This window comes from Oncorhynchus nerka, linkage group LG17, assembly GCF_034236695.1.
Source record: "Oncorhynchus nerka isolate Pitt River linkage group LG17, Oner_Uvic_2.0, whole genome shotgun sequence".
Classification (NCBI taxonomy): domain Eukaryota; kingdom Metazoa; phylum Chordata; class Actinopteri; order Salmoniformes; family Salmonidae; genus Oncorhynchus; species Oncorhynchus nerka.
The window spans coordinates 51,776,244-51,792,475 of NC_088412.1; the positions used below are offsets into that span (position 1 = coordinate 51,776,244).

General features: G+C 44.3%; 2 protein-coding genes across 3 annotated transcripts; both read right to left on the minus strand.

Annotated features, from left to right (window-relative positions):
- Nucleotides 1–1,910: 1,910 nt before the first annotated feature.
- eef1db (eukaryotic translation elongation factor 1 delta b (guanine nucleotide exchange protein)) lies at nt 1,911–13,408 on the minus strand. Of its 2 annotated transcripts, XM_029686931.2 has the most exons (9): nt 13,300–13,408; nt 8,571–8,691; nt 8,299–8,370; nt 7,758–7,814; nt 7,052–7,136; nt 4,770–4,879; nt 2,702–2,908; nt 2,323–2,517; nt 1,911–2,159 (listed from the first exon to the last, which is right to left on the minus strand). In XM_029686931.2, the coding sequence occupies exons 2-9, from the start codon at nt 8,685–8,687 to the stop codon at nt 2,121–2,123; spliced, it is 882 nt and encodes a 293-aa protein (XP_029542791.1). In that variant the 5' UTR covers nt 8,688–8,691; nt 13,300–13,408; the 3' UTR covers nt 1,911–2,120. The 2 variants fall into 2 exon arrangements, with proteins under 2 accessions (XP_029542791.1, XP_029542793.1); XM_029686933.2 differs by lacking the exon at nt 7,758–7,814 and having other exon boundaries at nt 13,300–13,407.
- Nucleotides 8,698–13,292, minus strand: LOC135561446 (uncharacterized). The gene is made up of 2 exons (XM_065003223.1): nt 10,653–13,292; nt 8,698–10,505 (listed from the first exon to the last, which is right to left on the minus strand). Exon 2 carries the CDS (start codon nt 10,503–10,505, stop codon nt 8,991–8,993), a length of 1,515 nt encoding a protein of 504 aa, XP_064859295.1. The 5' UTR covers nt 10,653–13,292; the 3' UTR covers nt 8,698–8,990.
- Nucleotides 13,409–16,232: the final 2,824 nt, after the last annotated feature.

Below are 16,232 nucleotides of genomic sequence, written 5' to 3' on the forward strand. Positions count from 1 at the left end.
GTGTCTATAATTTGGATGGGACACATTCAGACTTTGTGTCGCTGGCAACAGCGTTGTCCACTATCTTCTCCTAATTATTACTTGTCGTTACATTGTGTTCACAATAGACCCAATATTAGCATTATGGAGGTCTGGAGCCTGCTGGTTCGGTTCTACCTGATAATTAATTGCAACCGCCTGGTGTCCCAGGTCTAAATCAGTCCCTGATTCGAGGGGAACAATAAGTTTGAGAGATATTAAGCCTTGTTCACACTGCAGGCCTTATTACTCAAATCAGACGTTTTTCAAAGCAGTTTTGGACTACTGACTATCCAAGCAGCAAGTTACAAGCGACCAAATGGGATGTGTGTTCAGACAGCAGTCATTTGCTGAAATGGCTACGCTAGTTGTCATTGTTGTGACGGTTGTGTGCACGGTGGTGTAGGCCGAGTGGTGGTGGTGCTCGTGCTTCCTATCACTCAGAAGTTATGTAGCAAGCTAAGGTGACAATAATGCCCTGGACGTTTCCCCAGTTGCTTTGAATGTTCACAATCATAGTGTAAGAACACTTTTAAAGCCTCAAAGGACAAGATGATCCAACTTTCAAAACAATTTTTGGCCACAGCAGCTGTTTAGCATTCTAGCACATTTACCAATTTGTTTGTAAACTATTAACAAACTAGTTAGCTACCACGTTCTTGTCAAACTGTCAGAGTAGCTAGCAAGCAACAAGATATCCCAAATAAGTCTAAAAACTAAATAAATCAGATTTAACCATTTTGACAAAAGTCACATGGCTGGGAATCAGATTTGTATGAACAACCTACGAAGTTGGTTTGAAATATCCAATTCCATTTGCGTTTTGGCTGTTCAGACTGCAGGAAAAAGCACAGATTTGAATAAGATATGCAAATAGGTGTCACGCCCTGACCATAGAAAGCTGTTGGTTGGGGCATGATAGTGACTAGGGTGGGTCATCTAGGTGAATTATATTTCTATGGGTGGGTCATCGAGGTAAATTATATTTCTATGGTGGCCTGATATGCTTCCCAATCAGAGGCAGTGTTTTTCATTGTCTCTGATTGGGGATCATATTTAGGTAGCCATTTTGCCCATTGCTGGTTGTGGGATCTTGTCTACATTTAGTTGCCTGTGTGCACACCAATAGCGTCACGTTTCGTTTGTGCTAATTGAGTTTCGATTTATTAAAAATATGTGGAACTCTACGCAAGCTGCACCTTGGCCTACTCATTACAACGAGCGTGACAATAGGTTTTGAGTCACTTCAAATTGCCAATGTGAGCACAGCTGACAAAATCCATGAGTATGTCTCAAATGCCATCAATAATGTGAAAAATATCCCTGTTGGATCTTTCCTTCTTGAACAGGCACCATTTTTCTGTTAACAAACTCCTCCATACGGTTAAGACTGAATTCCCTGAGGATTTCTACCTTGTGTTTTATCTTGGTTTGTGATCCACTGTGGGGACAAAAGGAGAAAGAGCATGCAGCAAAGTTACACAGATTATTATAAGTATTAAGATGTCGCAGAACAATGAATGATCATTATGTTAGCAGGAGATGGATGAGTTTACAGACTCTAAGGAACGGGCTGGGAAATCCCAGTCATTTTACCCATTCGTATAGCTATAACTTCTTCTACTGTATGCCGTTTTGCTGTCAACTTTCATAATAATTCACAAAGAAAACTCTACATCCACTAGTGATCACCTAGCCTTGTTTGAATACAGAAATGGACACAATGTAAGAACAGTTGATTTGGTAAAGTGGTCCAGAGCCTTCTCTTAATAAAGAGAATGACTGATATATCTTGCCGCTACCCATGCATTTGACCCTTTATTTCCTACTATTGTTCCCCACGTGGCTGCATACATGTGTTAATACTCACAGAGAGACAGACAAGAAACTAGTTAAAGTGCACCAAAAGCTCTTTATTATTAACCATGAGTGACACAAACAGCAGCAAGGGACGGACTGGGAACATGGTTACGTCCCACATGACACGCTATTCTCTATATAGTGCACTACCTTTGAACAGCTCATAGGGCTTAAAGTAGAGCACGACAGAGTGAATGGGGTGCCAGGTGGGACGGGCCCAATGAAAAGGAAGAAGGTCAGAATCAGATCTTGTTGAAGGCTGCTACGTCAACACTCTGGACCTGCAGAACAAGAGATAACATTCATCAAGATAAAGTACATAACCATTTCTAATTTGGGAACGCTAACCTGTACATAGTGTGCCAGTTACATTTTTATATTTCATTGTGGACCCCCGAAGGATTACGTGTGTGTGGGTGTGTGTGTGCGCGCGCCTGTACTTACAAAGTCCTCAAACTTTGTAATCTCCTCCTCTAGCAGGTCTGTCCCGACCTTGTCGTCCTCGACAACACACTGGATCTGTAGCTTCCGGATACCATAACCCACAGGAACAAGCTTAGATTGACCCCAAAGTAGACCGTCAGCGACAACAGACCTCACACATTCCTCCAGTTTAGCCATGTCTGTCTCATCATCCCACTGTAAGAGAGGGGAGGGAGGGAGGTGGGGTATAGAGAGAGGGCAGGGGGGAGAGGGATGGGATGATAGTAATGTCAGGAACACAAACACAGAGGAAGAGACCAAAATTCCATTCATATTTTTAAAAAAATACTGTATAGTGATTGGCGAAAGTATTAGGAGAAGCGCGGGGTCTGTGACATACAGGCTTGACGTCCAATAGGATGGAGGACTTTGCGATGAGGGTGGGTTTCTTTGCCTTCTTCTCTGCATACTCTTTCAGCCTCTGCTCTTTGAGTCGCTCAGCCTCCGCATCCTCCTCTTCATCGCTGCCGAACAAGTCCATATCATCATCATCATCATCTTCATCCTCCACTGGGGGGCTGGTCTTCTGCTGCTGGACAGAGGTTCCCTGAAGAGAAGAGGCGATTAAAATACACACTCATATATTGTACCAGACAAAAGTTTGGATACACCTACTCGTTCAAGGGTTTTTCTTTATTTTTTATATTGTAAAATAATAGCGAAGACAAACTATGAAATAACACGTTTCATATTTGAGATTCTTCAAAGTAGCCACCCTTTGCCTTGATGGCAGCTTTGCACACTCTTTGCATTCCCCCAACCAGCTTCATGAGGTAGTCATCTGGAATGCATTTCAATTAACAGGTGTGCCTTGTTAAAAGTTCATTTGTGGAATTTCTTTCCTTCTTAAAAAATTTGAGCCAATCAGTTGTGTTGTGACAAGGTAGGGGTGGTATACACAAAATAGCCCTATTTGGTAAAAGACCAAGTCCATTTTATGGCAAGAACAGCTCAAATAAGTAAAGAGAAACTACAGTGCATCATTACTATAAGACATGAAAGTCAGTCAATCTGGAAAATCTCAAGAACTTTGAAGGTTTCTTCAAGTGCAGTCGCAAAAACCAAGTGCTATGATGAAACTGGCTCTCTTGAGGACCACCACAGGAACGGAAGAGTTACCTCTGCCGCAGAGGATAAGTTCATTAGTTACCAGCCTGAGAAATTGTAGCCCAAATAAATGCTTCACAGAGTTCAAGTAACAGACATATCTCAACATCAACTGTTCAGAGGAGACTTCATGAATCTGGCCTACATGGTTGAATTGCTGCAAAGAAACCACTACTAAAAGACACCAATAAGAAGAAGAGACTTGCTTGGGCCAAGAAACACGAGCAATGGACATTAGACCTGTGGAAATCTGTCCTTTGGTCTGATGAGCCCATATTTGAGATTTTTGGTTCCAACCGCTGTGTCTTTGTAATACACAGAGTAGGTGAACGGATGATCTCTGCATGTGTGGTTCTGTGAAGCATGGAGGAGGAGGTGTGATGGTGCTTTGCTGGTGACACTATCTGTGATTTATTTAGAATTCAAGGCACACTTAAACAGCATGGCTACCACAGCATTCTGCAGTGATACACCATCCCATCTGGTTTGCACTTAACCAGCATGGCTACCACAGCATTCTGCAGTGATACACCATCCCATCTGGTTTGGGCTTAGTGGGACTATCATTTGTTTTTCAACAGGACAATGACCCAACACACCTCCAGGCTGTGTACGGCTATTTGACCTAGAAGGAGAGTTATGGAGTGCTGCATCCGATGACCTGGCCTCCACGATTACATGACCTCAACCAAATTGAGATGGTTTGGAATGAGTTGGACCACAGAGGGAACGAAAAGCAACCAACAAGTGCTCAGCATATGTGGAAACTCCTTCAAGACTGTTGGAAAGGCATTCCGGGTGAAGCCAAGCGCGTGCAAAGCTGTCATTAAGGCAAAGGGTGGCTACTTTAAAGAATCTAAAATAGAATTTGATTTGTTGAATACTTTTTTGGCTACTACTTGATTCCATATGTGTAATTTCATAGTTTTGATGTCTTCACTATTATTCTACAATGTAGAAAATAGTAAAAATAAAGAAAAACCCTTGAAGGTGTGTCCAAATTTTTGACTGGTACCACACACATGGGTAGACATAAAAATATATGCCGCTTTGTGTCACGTCAGAAGGCTCAGTCTGAAAATAGTCCATGGCTACTTGTCTCATAAGAATGACATCTGTCGAAAGAATGGCCACTTAGCAGTCTTTTATTCAAAGCGACAGACTACAGTGAGTGCATGCATTTTTAGTATGTGTATGCGATCCTTGGGGTAATCCTTGCGGTAATTGAACCCACAACCTTGGCATTGCGCACCATGCTCTTCCCGACTAAGCCACATAGGACCAGAGCGAGAGGGACTTACATTTGTACAGGGGGCTGCAGAGACTGGGGCTGCAGCTGGCGACGGTGATTTCTCCAGCACCGCTACCCGACACTCCAATTTAGACAGAGCCAACCGCAGGTCCTCCACCACTTAAACACACACAAAGGAAGTCAGTAAGATTACAGACTAGTTATATCATCTGTAATACAGATTAGACATTCTGTATACAAATAGGGAAACAAACACCTTTCAGTAACATTTTCGAAGGGTAATTTGATCTCTATACATGTGGACACACATACATACACTGAACAAAAATATGAAAATGCAACAATTGCAATGATTTGACTGAGTTACAGTTCATAGAAGGAAATCGGTCAATTTAAATGAATTCATTAGGCCCTGATCTATGGATTTCACATGACTGGGCAGGGCCGCAGCCACAGGTAGCCCTGGGAGGGCATAGGCCCACCCACTTGGGAGCCAGGCCCAGCCAATCAGAATGAGTTTTTCCCAACAAAAGGGCTTTATTATAGACAGAAATACTCCTGAGTTTCATCAGCTGTCCAGGTGGCTGATCTCAGACAATCCCACAGGTGAAGAAGCCAAATGTGGAGGTCCAGGGCTGGCGTGGTTACAGTCTGCGGTTGAGAGGCGGGTTGGACGTACTGCCAAATTCTCTAAAACGACGTTGGAGGCGGCTTATGGTAGAGAAATTAACATTCCATTCTCTGGCAACAGCTCTGGTGGTCATTCCTGCAGTCAGCATGCCAATTGCACTCTCCCTCAACTTGAGACATCCGTGGCATTGTGTTGAGACAAAACTTTAGTGGCCTTTTGTTGTCCCCAGCACTAGGCGCACGTGTAATGATTAGTGATGCACCGATATTACATTTTTGGCCGATACCAATATCCGATATTTTCCTTGCCAAAAAAAAAACGATACATGATATTTAGAATTTTAGCTGCCTTTTAAGCATTCTAGTACAGTTATATAGTTAACACACACACATGGACGCAGCGGTCTAAGGCCCTGCATTTCAGTAAGAGGTGTCAATACAGTCCCTGGTTCGAATCCAGGCCGTATCACATCCGACCGCGATTGGGAGTCCCATAGGGCGGGGTGCACAATTTGGTCTAGCGTCGTCCGGGTCGTCATTGTAAATAATAATTTGTTCTTAACGGACTTGCCTCTTTAAATAAAAGTCGCTTTGGGCAACAGGGTTAAGTAGCTGACTAGCTATTTATTTTCATGAACTTGAGTTCAATTTCAATAGGCGAACAACAAGTGGCAACCTAACTAAAACGTCACAACGATTCCTAAATCATAGCTAAGAATAATGAAAATGACTGCAGGTTCTACTGGTCAGTTTTCAGGCTGGTTGTATTGGTGCTAGCTAGGTACCAAGCTAAAGCGAGCTAGGTACCAAGCTAAAGCGAGCTAGGTACCAAGCTAAAGCGAGCTAGGTACCAAGCTAAAGCTAGCTAGGTACCAAGCTAAAGCTAGCTAGGTACCAAGCTAAAGCTAGCTAGGTACCAAGCTAAAGCTAGCTAGGTACCAAGCTAAGCTACCCCTGAAGTTGCGGTCGAACAAATTATGCTTTATTACCAATGCGGTATTGTAAACACATTGTTCGTGGCCGGTGTTTGCGCTACTGTATCTTTTTTGACGCGCAAAGACCCAAACGGCCTTCCATAGTAGGCATGTCGTGAAGCTAACAGCAGTGAAGCTATTATTAACTCCGGTAGGGCAACATCTGAAAAATAGCGCACTTGGTAGTGTGTACCAGTGCTCGACCAGTCAGTGAAAACCAACATCACCCACAACAGAGGTTGATTGTCAAGGACAACGTGCTCTTTCAAATGACTGCTCGACTTGTTGACTGCTCGATCCACACAGGAGACATTGTGGAATGCTGTGTTACACGTTTAGCATGTGCCGTTATTACGTCATGTACCTACATTATATAGGTATGTAGCACAGTAGCTTTGACATCGGTTTTTAACATCGGTGTTAAACTAGACATCGGGCCGATGTTGATGTCGGTATTTTTAGCTAATATCGGTCGATTCCGATATCCTGGGGGGTCTGGGACAGGTGATATGTTCACCAATATATCATGCATCCCCAGTAAAGATCATGCTGTTTAATCAGCTTCTTAATATGCCACAACTGTCAGGTGGATGGATTATTTTGGCAAAGGAGAAATGCGTACTAACAGGGATGTAAACACATGTATGTGTATGGAACATTTTGGGGATCTTTTATTTCAACTTTAAAATGTTGTGTTTATATTTTTGTTCAGTATACACACACACACCTTGGTTCAGACTGTTGTTCTCTAGCTCCAGGCTCTTAATCCGTGTGATGAGTTCGCCTTGATCTCCTGCCCCATTAGCTGCACTCTGAACACACACACACACGAAAGAGTGTCAGGATATCCCTATAAGCATATCACCAGCGAACTCTAGTGGCTAAACTCAGGTACCACCACAACCAATTGAGGAGACAGGGCAGACATGAATAGAATGAGCAACACATTACATCACCTGTACACGTAAATAACCACCATCACCTAGAGGCACAGATTGGACAACAACAGCTACAATTGCAGCTCATGCAAAGCTGTCTCACTCAGGAATAAAAAGGTACTTTAGAGTCTGTTGTTATGGTGACGATCAGAGGAAAGTTTCAGGAAATCCAAGTAACCCCTCTGGAGCATTATACATGGAGGTGTCCAAATATTAGAATCCTGAAGTTGACCAATCACAACTCTTCAAAAACCAAAGAAACAAGTGTCCATCTCAGCACCACCTAGAGAGAGAGTAAGCTCAGTGGAGGGTGGCCAAGGACAGGGCAGACTATGGAGTCAGAGAGAGAAGCAGACCCATCATACAGGGAGAATGAAGGAGGGTGGTTGGGTTTGTTTGTTTGTGTGAGTGTGTGCACAAGTCTGTGACATTGCTCTTAGTCAGAGTGGGGGGGGGGGGGGGTCTAGCTACTGTCACACAGGGTGGGACACTTACAGGATGGGGGTTCTGGGGTTGATCAAAGCCTCTGCTAGGTAACAGCGAATTCTTCAGCTGGGGTGCGGGAAGGGAAGGAGGGAGAGAGTTGAATGAGGTTGGAGGTGCAGAAGGGACACTAGCAGAAAGAGAGAGAAAGCTACAAAATAGGATCAGGCAAAGTTAAAGTATACCCAGGGTTGGTCTAAAGAGGAATCAGAGAAATTAAGAGCTAGCCAGCAATACAAGAAATCTTGCTTCATGAATACGACCCAGGGTATTCAATGCTCTCAGCAGCAGTTCAGAGTCAAGGTACCCACACCTTGCGTTTCCCCGTGACATGTAGCCTTAGCCGTGTGGTCACATATAGCTGGTTCAGCCTTGCTTACACGTTTGTGTGTGTGTGTGTGTGTGTGTCTTTGACATATTTACAGTAATGGTGTGCATTGTCCCTGTAAAACTACATTTAATAAAGTATCTTACTTTCAGTGCAGCTTTAAAAACAGATAATGTGAGATATATGTGTTGTATGAAGGGTTGGATGGGTTTATTTTATACTCACTCCTGCTAGGGACTTCTGGATGTTCTCTCTGGCCCGGGCTATGTCCTGCAGGATGGTGTTGGCTCCCAGCTCCTATAGGGTACAGGAGACCAGGTCTGACAGGATGTAGGCATACACACACCAGAGACGTATCCAAGTTTTAAGTGAAACGCCTTTCTTGCTTCCCAACAATGTGGTAATGGATATCAGGTGGCGACACGTGTCAGGAAAAGACCGACAATGTGGGGGAGGGCATTGGCACACACACACTAAAAGAAACGCTCTCTACCTACCTGTGCTGGGTGTGAGGTGCTGTTAATGCGTTCGTAGAAGTGTCTCTCCGCATCGTCATAGCGAGGCTTATCAAACCAGATCTTCTCCTGGACAAAGTAGTCTACTGCTGAACTCATGGTGCTACACGGACAGAGAGAGAGAGACAGACAGGATAACAAATGGTTAGTAAAGTAACATTCAGTCCACCAGAAAGCTTGTGTCCCTCTGTTTTAACCATCTGTGTTCCACTATTTACAGACAAGACCACTTCTCTTTCACCGTCAACGCCACACTAACATCATCCTTAGAAGTAAGCTACATCTTTGAAAACCACTAACATTGAGTCAAATAAATCAAGCATATGCAAAAAAATTAAATGGAAAAGGATTACATCTAAAAACCAAATAAAACAAAAAAGAGACAAATGAGCCAAACAAAGTTTAATAAATTATGTGAAACAAACAAATTAACCAAACCAAGACACAGACAACATCAAAAAGGAGAAAAAAAATAAGGGGGGAAAAAAGGAGTAAGTGAAGCTGTGTTTGTAGAGGTCCAGTCTCCTGGGAGGGGTCATACTTGTCCCTCAGAGGGCCGGTGCAGGCGACCGATGACGGTTGTGGTAACAATGTTGCCGACACCACAGCATCTTCTTGCCCACGAGCCCCCTCCTCTCTGTCTGCTACTGTTGACTCAGCAGGTACAATCTGACGGTAACTGTAGAAACGGCTCTCTGCAGCCTCGTAGCGTCTCTGGTCCAGCCAAACCCTCTCGCTGTCTGGATGCAGGAAGTAGCACACTCCTCCCATCGACATGGCCCCACCTTCCTCCTCTGCGACGTCAGCAGGCTCCTCCTCCTCCTGAATGGTGCGCAGAGCGTGGAAGACTTCGAGCTTCCCCTGTGAGACCACGGCTTCTTCTTCTACCACTTCTTCCTCCTCCTCCTCTTCTTCTTCTTCAACAAGACTCTGTGGGTGGTCTCCACTTCCTCTGGAGGTTGAGGGAGCGTTGGGGTTGGTACGTGAGGTGGAAGCTCCACCACCCAGGTTGTTGCCGGTGGGAGAGCGGTTGTTTCCATAGAGGCTCTGGTAGAAGGCTGCCTCGGCCCGGTCGTAGAGAGGTTTCTCCAGCCACACGTCCCTCAGCAGCTCCATGGGGAGACGGGGGAGCCCATTCACTGGCTGGCCAGGGGCCGGGGTCAGTGGAGATGTGGAGGCTGCCTGGGGGGTCTGGGCCAGGGACAGGTACCCCTCATCTGGCGTGGCTGGTGTGCTGGGGCTGTTGGCAGGGAGGGCTAGGAATTCTGGGGCTGCTGGCTGCAGTGGCTCTGCAACAATGCAATGCTCTTTGGCAACTATGGGTGGATGGTTGCTGGGGTGGTTCGGGGCTTGGGGTGAGGGTGATAGTGAGGGTTGAGGGGAGGCGGGGTGGTTGTCAGTCGTCAGGGTTGGGGGTGAGCCGATGGGCCGTGTCATCGACCCGTTGGCAGAGTGTGCCAACCAGCACTGATACAGACTCTCAGCCTGCTCATACACACTGCGGTCAAACCACACTGAACCACACTCAGATCGCAGGCCGAGCAGGACCGCGCCGGGGGAGTCAGGAGCAGGGTCGGGAGAGATGCGGCTACTGCCCTTCTGGCAAAGCTGGGGCTCCTCCCCTTTCTCCTGGCCAGGTGGTGGTGGTGGCAGCGGAGTCATCATGGCAACAGGAGCCGGGCGGTTATCGGGTTGAGCGGAGCGTTTACGACGGCGACGCCTCTTCCCACTGCGTTTCCCATTGCCGTCTCCATTCACACTGCTACTCTCTGGGGAGGACGAAGCAGCACCACCCCCGTTCCTCTGACCTCCCTCCACTGCCACCTCAGTGGTACAGTCCACCTGGCAGCGTCTGGAAGGGAGATCAGGATCGGACTGATCCATTGCTGAACACAAGGGGTTCCTCTGAGGCATCATCTTTGATACGAAGCAGAGAAAGAGAGTGACAGGGGCATGCCAGAGGGTTAGTTACACAGAGAGGAATTTAGAGAGACAGATTGATCCATATAGATTATAGTCTTTTAAATATCTTCTAATTTTAGTATCTTTGTAAATTTTACTTACGAAGCGAATCTCTGTTTAACAGAGCTAAGAGAGAATTCAACGGACCAATCCCAGAATGCTTTTAGGCATGCAGGAAAGGAAGAGAGCGGAAAAGAATGTGAAAAGAACCAGATCAAGCAGACCAATAGATTATGAAAAATGAACTGAACGATGGATGTAAGTAATAGTGCCCCTGTCACAAGTTTTACTCCCATTTCATGCCCTCTGAACACAACTCCTAATGTCCAATGTTACATTCTGGAGTTCTTGTGATTCTCAGACTTCTGAGGCCACCCATAGTAGATAAACAGCCCTTTAACCAGCATGTCTCTGGACTACTTCTATTCAGGTCCACATAGAGGTAGAGGACACAACATAGTATCTTTCCCATTATGGAGTCTGTGAGAAAATGGGCAGCGCCATTGAGGCTATTTCCTTATGTTATTACTTCTACGAGTTGGTAAACAAACTGAAAGGGTGCATACTACCACCTGGAGGGTGTTGTTTGAACAGGTATAAAGCCACGGTTGGCGATTTACTGCCACCTGCAGTTATGTAATGCTTGCTCGTTTTATTTATTTGTTGTACCCTTATTTTACCAGGTAAATTGAGAGAGAACAACTCATTTACAGCAACGACCTGGGGAATAGTTACAGGGGAGGGGGGATGAACGAGCCAATAGGAAACAGGGGAGAGGAGGGGGGATGAACGAGCCAATTGGAGTATAATTCATTGGCTGAGTCCTCCTGGTGACCTGGATGGAATTATGTGACCTGGGGAATAGTTACAGGGGAGGGGAGGGGGGATGAATGAGCCAATAGGAAACAGGGGAGAGGAGGGGGGATGAACGAGCCAATTGGAGTATAATTCATTGTCTGAGTCCTCCTGGTGACCTGGATGGTATTATGTGGTGCCTCTTAACCCGATAGAAAGTCCCACCCAGTTGACTACTTCGAAATGTTGAAACTGTAAAGATGACCATTACAAGCAAATGGCAATAATGACAGCATATACCAACATGTAATTTCTGCATGCAAACTGAAAAGGTTTCTGCATAACCTTAAAGGGCAAAGCATGTAATATGATCACTCAGCAAGGTTACCGGGCAGCCTTGGTGAATGAATGCTGTTTTGTGTAGTGGTGATGATAACAGTAACAGCACTGGCATGCTTAGTCAGAACTAATGCAGGTGAGACCAACTCGCACTGTGGAGCGGACCAAGTGGCACCCTATTCCGTTTATAGTGCTAAAGCTCTGGTCAAAAAGTAGTGTACTATAAAGGGAATAGGGTGCAATGTGGAACAAATCCTGTGGGTTCTGTGTACACCGCATAGAAAGAGAATCATAGACTCTATACAGTATGTCTATACAACATAACCAACCACAGTCATTAGCAGTGCGGGATGCAGCTGTGGTTTTGATGAAGGAGGACGATCCATGAAACATTCATGATTCATACAGTAGCATTGTGAAACAGGAAATACATGTCCTTATACCAATTTCCTTGTTTTTCCCCCCTGATTGTTTTTAGGCCTACTAATATCAAACTGGGCTGTACTATTGCTGAGCAATGTGCTTTAAATTATATTTTAAAATATATTTGTGTGACTATTATTCAAATCCTGATGAATTCACCATTCAGAAAAAGATTTTGTGCATTACAGGTGTGTCTATTGGTGGCCTATATGAAACCCTATGTAACTCACCTTCCTTGGTGAGAATAAGACCAACAACTGTCGTGATTAGATTAGAATGTTCAACATGTCCATCCATTCAGCAGCCGCCAGCCATGAACAAACAAACATTATAGCCTAATACACCATACAGACCTAGCAGAAAAGCAACACGTTTGGGAATAGGGTGCAGTATAGGCGTGTACAGTATGCTTACAGTAGCCTAAATGGTGGCAGCTTCATAATTAGTCTAAAGTGCCTTCACTTCCTGTTGGATCCTCCCCACGGAGCATGCAAGAGCAACGTGTGAGTGAGAGGAAATCTAAGGTATTCATTCAATGACTGCCTTTGGAGTGGGGCCGTGTGGGGGTGGGAAAGGCTATAAAGACTGCATCGTTGCATATGTCATTAGAGGAATAATCAATAGCCTAAACCACATTTTTACTAATGTTAGGCGACACGTCGGAATCATACTCACTTTTCCAATTCTTGAGAACACAGAGAAGGGGACAGAGGCATACTATTAGAGGTTATCGTATTGTAAACGGTGACAAGAAACATTATAGCTTGTTATTAGCTGACTAACAGCAACATTGTATCAACCGCGGAGCTGTTCCTTTGTTTGATGTTACAATGTAACTATTTCAGGTCACCAGCTCGCACCGCCACTGCAGCGTCGACATCTTCAATCGCTCTCAAGATATCGAGGCAGGTTGTGACAAAGTAAAGCCTTAATACACATCTATATTCATTAGCAACGAATTCGCTGAAATGTTGAATTATTTTTTAAATATTTCTTCTCAGTATCTCAGTTTATGTAGACATTCATTTTTAGCCGGTCGGCCCGGTCTTGGGCGCCCATCATGGCTCCACGACATTTCGCTTTTCTTAGCCATTCACATGATTTCTCCCTCCCACCAAACAAGTCGACTAACGACTCCCGTGTTCATTTCTCGAGAATCCCCGGCTCGAAAAGCGAACTGTCAGTTACTTACTGTTCTGTATGTCGTTGGTTAACCGGGCCGGTGGTCCTCGTGCGATTGTTCAGCTGGGAGCCTAGAACAGAAAGAGTGACGAGTGGGAGAATAAAATGCGAGTGAACCGAAGGGGGCTGTTCGTTTAAACAACGGGTTGTTTTACACTCAAACGCTGAAAATAGTATTTTTTTAATCCACATATTATTAATGTCCAGAACAGTGTATTAATTATGTTTTTAATTATTTTTTGTATATCAGTTTTATTTCGGGTTGGTATGTTCCTACTGCACTTGCTCATGACAGAGTCAAGAACTAAATCATAAATGATTTCGCCAGTAGGCTGAATACATTGACCATCGTTTGTCACCACCTTTCAAAGTGTGTGGCATTATAGTTATAAAAATCGTCAGACTTGCGACGAAATGTCAACTGCACGGCCTTTACATAAATCATATGATCAAAAGATCCGTTTTTGATGAACTCGCTGCAGTTGCTTCTCACTAACCGCACCATGCAGCCATCATCTGCATTGTGAGAGGCACTATTTGTCAACCAATCATTAGGGTTGTTTGAACCACGCTAACCTATCGTAGCAGACGTAAAAGAAAACGGCTGAGCGGACTTTCCTCGTCCAGTTTTCAGCGGAAACGGAAGCTAGATTGAATTTGCTGTATCATTTATGTAGCACTATATTGTATCACTCCAATATGGTATCCTTCCGCGCGGCAGGATACATTCTGAGTAATTTCAGATTAGTCCAGTGTACCGGGGCACTACTTCCACCTCTTCATTTTCTCTGCTCATTCCAGAGAGGATTCGTTTTATAAGAGCTGTATGTTGGAGTGCATAAGCATACCCGCAGATATTCAATAGCTCGGAGCAGTTAGCCTCTCCATCAAGGTGCTCTGCTGCCCTCCCACTCGGTGTGATTTGTGCCATCTCGTTTGGGTTGCGTCCTAGTGACAGTGTACTAATTTTGGCGATACTCGGTTTAGTCTACCAGTTTTGCGGCGCTGGGGGTTGGTCATAGTTGTCTGCATGACTTGTCAATTAACCGGAACCGTCCGGGTTATAGCCTTCAGAATCGTGGACCTCGCCTACCCCGCACGATCGGGAGACTGTATGTTTCGCTCCAACGGGCTTGCAGTTCTCCCTTGAGTGAGCTAGGTGTCGCGAGGCGCACCACTATGGGATCAATATCATGCCAAATATATTCACAAATGTAAATCACTATCCACAAACAAACACTTTTTGATTTGTATTTGTAAATCGATATATTGCATTGTAATTTTTTTTATACCTGCAGATATGCAGGTCATTTTCCAAAGGACAGACGATTTTTAGGCATTACAGCTTCAGTACTCTGCGGTCCCGTTCGAGCCTTTGTTGCTCCTAAACGTTTCCACTTCACAATAATAGCACTTACAATAGAACATCTTTGGAGGTAGCTGAAAGTCCGTATTGCCCAGCGACAGCCCCGAAACCTGAAGGATCTGGAGAAGGTCTGTATGGAGGAGTGGGCCAAAATCCCTGCTGCAGTGTGTGCAAACCTGGCCAAGAACTACAGGAAACGTATGATCTCTGTAATTGCAAACAAAGGTTTCTGCACCAAATATTAAGTTCTGCTTTTCTGATGTATGAAATACTTATGTCATGCAATAAAATGTAAATTAATTACTTAAAAATCATACAATGTGATTTTCTGGATTTTTGTTTTAGATTCCGTCTCTCACAGTTGAAGTGTACCTATGATTTTTAAAAATTACAGACCTCTACATGCTTTGTAAGTAGGAAAACCTGCAAAATCGGCAGTGTATCAAATACTTGTTCTCCCCACTGTATTTGCTGACCAGTAGTAGTGTCAAAAATTGGGAAGGCGGCAGGCTTAGGTCTCTCTAGATACACCTTTCTCATTTGTGGATTTGACTTAATCCAAATGAAGTTGGAAATGTAGCTGTCCAGTTGTTTGAACAATGACTTCGGCAGGAAAATGGGCATCATTTGGAAAAAGTACAAAAATCTAGGTAGTACAGTCATCTTAACAGAATTAATGCAACCTGTTAATGAAATGGGAAGAGACGACAAACGTATGAAATCCTGCTTAGTGCGCTCCAAGAGTGTTTTGAAGTTTAAACAGAGCCTTAAATGAGCGTGTGACCTTTATCCCCAAATTAGTAAAGACCTGATGCTCCACTTTAAATGGGAAATTGGCCAATTCCTTCTGAGGTGGAGCACACTTTTTGTTAGGTTTAATTTATACGCAGAGAATGTCCCAAAACCTTATAGCATGTCCAAGAGATGGGGTATGGACTCCACTGGGTTAGAGATGTATAAAAGAAGATTGTCTGCATATAAGGACACCTTGTGAGTTATGTTGCCCCTCAATATTCCCTCAATCCTATAGCAAGAGGCTCAATAGCAATATTAAATAGGAAAGGGGATAAACATCCTGCCTGGCCCCCCTGTGGAGAGGGAAGCAGCTGGAGGTAATATTGTTGGTGAGAACGAAAACCACTGAGTACAAAATGACGGGCCAAACCCACATTTCTCTAGTTCTGTAAATAGATATTCCCACTCAACCCGGTCGCCTGAGTAAGTGTCTGTGGCAGTTTCTGACTAGAACGGATTTCATTGTACATTGACCTGAGAATAGGGGATAATTTAGAAGAAAATGCTTTATACATTTCAATAGGGAAGCCATCTTGCCCAGGGGCTGGATTGTTCATCTGAATTGAGGCAGGGGATGTCCAGATTGTCTAGAAATGCGTCAGCGTCAGACAAGTAAAGAGCAGAATAGAATTCCTTCAATTGATTGTTGTTTTTTTGGGATTGGTAGAAGTTAAATCAGCTGCAACACAGATTTCAGGTATGGTGCTGCTATTCTTTTTATTTTACCTTTATTTAACTAGGCAAGTCAGTTAAGAAGAAATTCTTATTTTCAATGACGGCCT